The sequence below is a fragment of the Phoca vitulina genome, unplaced genomic scaffold (assembly GCF_004348235.1).
Source record: "Phoca vitulina isolate PV1807 unplaced genomic scaffold, GSC_HSeal_1.0 scaffold9, whole genome shotgun sequence".
NCBI classification, from domain to species: Eukaryota; Metazoa; Chordata; class Mammalia; order Carnivora; family Phocidae; genus Phoca; species Phoca vitulina.
Window position 1 is genome coordinate 44,876,468 of NW_022589712.1, and position 4,833 is coordinate 44,881,300.

The window sequence follows — 4,833 nt, forward strand, 5'->3', positions numbered from 1 at the left end:
AGTTTGGGTCAAAACTCAGGATCATCCAAGATCATGCAGAGCTATAAAAGAAAGATGGCCAAGGGAGAAATCTTGAGAATGTTTGTTTACCTTTGAGTGGGGCAAAGGAAACCAAAAAGAAATAGGTGAGAGAATCAGAAGAAAGTAAGAATCATGAAAAAGAAAGGAATTCAAAAGACAAAGGAGTATTTCATTTGTAGTAGTACTAAAAACAAGCCACTCAATTTATTCATTCATTGATTCATCCAGCAAATATAAGTGCCTACAATAAGCCAAGTACCACATGAGGCATAAGATTTGATAATTACTGGTAAAGATAGGGAGAAAAATTTCATTAGTGGTGGAGCTAAAAGTAGAATGGAATAGACTGAACACTTCAGAATGATTTAAAAAGTATTTTGTGCCTTTGAATCTAACACATGTAAATTCTAGCAATTAAAGTATATTTATAATCAACCAAAATCCTTCCTTATAAAGTATTTAATGAATTGATTTCAACAATATGTGTAGACCTACAAATACTTATCATTAGAAACAGTTCAATCTAACTTTATTAGTAATAACAATGTTCAGCATTATTCCCTAAGTATTTCATATATAAAAATTCTGTCTCATTAATAAGAGGTTAGGCTCTGGGAAGAGAATAACAGAGATGAGTTCATTGTAGAGCAAACTGGGCTTCAACATTAGTTGTTGAATTATGCTCAATAAGTATAAAATATTTTAGCAAAATGAAATGTTCACAGCAATAAGCCTCTTAATATTTATCACCTACATTAGACTTTTCCAGGCCATTGGCCTCTAACAGCTTCTGATCACATATCCTCATGTATGCAAAATATATTTGTGCATTCATCTTCAATGTTTATTTATATACAAGTATTACTAATCTAATAATCTATCCCATTAAAAAAGTAAAGAAGGGCATGTGTTGTGATGGGCACTAGGTGTTATACGCAACTGACGAATCATTGAACACTACATCAAAAACTGATGATGTACTATATGCTGGCAAACTGAACATTAAATAAATAAATAAATAAATAAAATTAGTAGAAAATTTTTAGAAAGGAATACTTTTAAAAGGTAAAGAAACAAGTTTTAATATTTTCTCCCCATACCTGATTCAATTACCTTGTGCCTCCACAACCTACACACTGGACACTTCTTCTAAAACCATTACTCTAGGTGACCACATTAAAACCTTTAATATAAATATGTTAACCAAATAAAATCTACCCCCAACAACTCATATATCATTTGTTCCTTTTTCTGAGGTAGTACTAACTTATTTAACACCTGCATCCTCACTGCAGTTGCTTTAAAAGGGACATAAAGTCCAAGAAAAATCATTTCTAAAGGTGCCTGACCCAACAGGATTGTTCCCTTTTCTGGAAAATAACTTTAAAAGACCGTATTTCAAAGGTTGCTATCTCATACAAGTTATTTTAAATATAAGAAATGCTATTCAGATACTTCAAATCCGCAACAGAGGGATTTTTTTCTTTTTTCAGTCAAAAGCTTATTTTTCACTCAGCTCTTTCAAAAACTGTTTTGAGGTTGGGAAAGTAACTGGAATTCGAACTTCTTTTAGTATCTATTAACAGAACTTCTTGTGTCTCTAAAGACTCCATTTCTACGGCCTGGGTGCATATTAGTACAATTAGACATCGGTACCAAAGTGCTGACTAGAACCCCTACAACCAAACAAGCAGTACTTAAAGACAGAAAGGGGAGAGCTGTTTCTTGTTTACCAAGGAAGAAAGTCGCTTTATGAATCACTGAGTGTAATTAAGAGACATCAAATCAGAGGTTTAAAAAAAAATTGTAAAATGTTTTAAAAGCCTAACAGTAAATACTGATGTCGTATTCTTTTGAAGTATCACTATCCCGTTTCACAGCTTTCAAATCCTTCATCTCTTAGGCATTACCGAGGAAACACTTATTAAATTTTCATCTTGGAAGGGAGCTGACAGGCTATTAGAGAGAAGCATCTAACCCACCCCTGCCGGCGTCCACACTGAGCCTTCCCAGGCACCTGCAACCAGGTGGAGGAAGGCAGCTGGCGGAACGCGACGGTGCGACAATTACCACCCGCCCCAGGGCCACCACTGCCGTATTCTGGACACTGTGGAACTTCTAATATGCTGCGGGACTCACACAGACGCTGAGTCCCAGGAGTGAATGGCAACGTTTGACAAGACCGGCTACCGAGAACAGGAACTACTAAGGCGCGGAGAAGCAGAACGGCAGGAGGATGAGCTCGGCTGCTTAAGCCTCCTTCCGAGGGCCAGCCTGGCTGCCTGCGAGGATCTGTATTCCCCGCACCTTCGCGTCAGCAAGGAATAGGTCCGGCTGCCACGCCCCCGCCACCGCGGTCTCCCTCAGGGGAACCTGAGGAAAAAGACCTGGCAGCATGGCCTGGTCCTCAAGCCTTCGCAAGGAAAGGGGTAAATAACAGTGGCCCCTGGAACCAGTAACTCCCAAAGGGACCAAACCCGAGGTTCACCCAAACTGGCCTGTGTCACTCCCACTTACCCATTAATGTGGCAATACACGGTGTCTTAACTTCCCAGCTCCCGGTTGCGGCGTCCGCTGCAGGTAACAGTGGGGTCGCCACTCCGCCCCTAGCGTTGAGCGTAACGACAAGGTTCGCAACTCAAGATGGCGGCTACCTGCGCCCCTTCCCCGAGACCCCGAGGCTCGGCTCCCAGAAGCCCTTGCATGCGGCGACCGCAGTGGTGGCGGCTGCGGCTGCACCGACCGGCGGAGGGGCGGAGAGAAGCGAGCGCCCCAGCTCCACACCGAAGGAGGAGCCGGCAGCTGCGCTAACTCCGGGATTTTAATAGGGCGCGGTCGCGGTGGCAGCACTGTGTCCTACTGCCCTACTCCTCTGTGCATTCATTCACTCATTCGTTGGTTTAGTTTGTTTATTCGGTCCTACAAAATAGTATTGATGGAGGGCCTAATCTGTGCTAGGCACTGTTTTAGATATTAGAGCTGCTATAGTGTACACAACGGAAAAATTCCAACCTCGTGGAGCTTTGCAGAGGCTCTTTCCTTCTTCAGCTGCTTTAACCTCTTCCTGTATGTCCTGCTCATTTGTTTCAAGCTTTTCAATTTGCCATTTATTTAAAATTTGGATTCTATAACATCTGTGGATTTTTAACAAAAAGGTAGTCACTGATATATGAAATAAATACTTTCAAATAAAGAATTCTAAATTATTATAACACACATAGCTTTGTAATCCACCCTAGAGTTCAACAAACAGCATTGAAAAGAGACTATCTTCTAGAATATAGAAGATAAAAAACACATGATTCCTGCCCTGAGGAAGATCCTGTTTTCTATCTCTTGTTCTTTTAGTTTTCTTTTCTGAGAAATTTCTTGGGTTATCTTCCAGCTCTGGATTTAGATGGATAGATGATAGAGATAGATAGATAGATAGATAATAGATAGATGGTAGGTAGATAGATAGATAGATTCTGCTATTGTATTTTTTAATTCTGCTATTGTATTTTTAATCCCAAGAGCTATTTCCTATTTTTGATTCAGGAATTAAATATCTTTTTTTTTTTTTGTCTCTCTGAAGATATCGATTGTAGTTTCCTTGAAGTATTGTTTTTTCCCTTCATTCATTGTCTCTGATTCTTCAGAGTGTTTTTCCTTTTTGATCATTTTGGTTTTCATCTTTCCTGCCACAGCTGTATTCTAAAGCCTGGTGATCTTTGAGTATCCATTCATATTTAAGAGTGAGACACTAAAGAAAACTATTGTAAACTTGTGTATCAGCTGATTGTTTACTTGCCAATTGTTGCCCTCCCTACGGAGTAATAACATGGGATCTTGGCTGTTTCATTGGAGGACTTTCTAAAAGCCCTTATCTGTAGGTCTTTTCTCTCAGACCAATGATTTTCCCTGGAGAAGAATTTTCTAATCTTACTAGAAGGCACATATCAGACATCAGAATGTGATGGGGGGGGGGGGATGGCCTCATAATTCAGTATTTAGCTTTCACTATTCCCCACTTACAGTTCAACACCTTGACACCCCCTCCCCCCAACTCTTAGCTGTGCATTTCTGACTTAATTGCCTTTCTGGTTCGTTTTCTTCATGAAACCAAACCTATACCCTTCTGTTTTGGAGGGAAAGATCAGTCACTTGGCAAGCTGGTAATGGAGGAAATCTGGAGGTAGGGTGCTAACTGCTCCTTATTCAGACTTTTCAGCAAAATGTTCCTCTTTTCAGGCCCAGTTTTAGTATGTTTTTTAGAAGTATCTGGTCTTTAATTTTTGAACATTTCCAGAATTCTGGTGTATAAACAGATTTGTTTTTGTTGACTTCTCTTAGGCAAGTTAGTTACTACTCATCCATCCTTTTTCTAGCTTTCAAATGTTATTAAAATCTCATTAGCATTTATTTTTATTATTTTTATTCTGTCATTTTAGTAGATTTTGAGAGGCAGGGAATATAGATGTACATGTTCAGTCTGCCATATTGAACCACAAAATCCCTAACATATTGTACATTATCAGATTATGCCACTCTCCTGTTTAAATATTCCAATAGTTTTCTACAAGAGCCTACATGATTTGGCCCCTGTCTTGATATACCGTGGCAGTCAGGCCCTAGGGTATTGTGTACTCGTGTAATGTCCTAGTACCCGTCATAGGAACTCATTCTGAAAATTCTCAGAGCCTTGTGTGCCTCCTAGTAAATTTAGAGTCATCACCCTGAACCGAGGATGCAAAAAAGACTACGACTCCCAGAAAACACTACAACCCAGACCGGCGTGGAGCAGTGCATGCTGGGAGTCTTTTCCTTCCGGTT

The 4,833-nt window shown here is 39.9% G+C and overlaps 1 protein-coding gene across 3 annotated transcripts in view; it reads right to left on the bottom strand.

Annotated features, from left to right (window-relative positions):
- The window catches only part of KPNA5 (karyopherin subunit alpha 5), a 49,632-nt gene extending 46,843 nt beyond the window's left edge, over positions 1-2,789 (bottom strand). For 2 of the 3 annotated variants that reach the window (XM_032408003.1, XM_032408002.1), the window contains exon 1: positions 2,539-2,789. In XM_032408003.1, the coding sequence (XP_032263894.1) occupies positions 2,539-2,542 (4 nt within the window). In that variant the 5' untranslated portion in view covers positions 2,543-2,789. The remainder of the gene's footprint in view (positions 1-2,538) is intronic. The other variant, XM_032408004.1, reaches the window with a different exon arrangement.
- Positions 2,790-4,833: the final 2,044 nt, after the last annotated feature.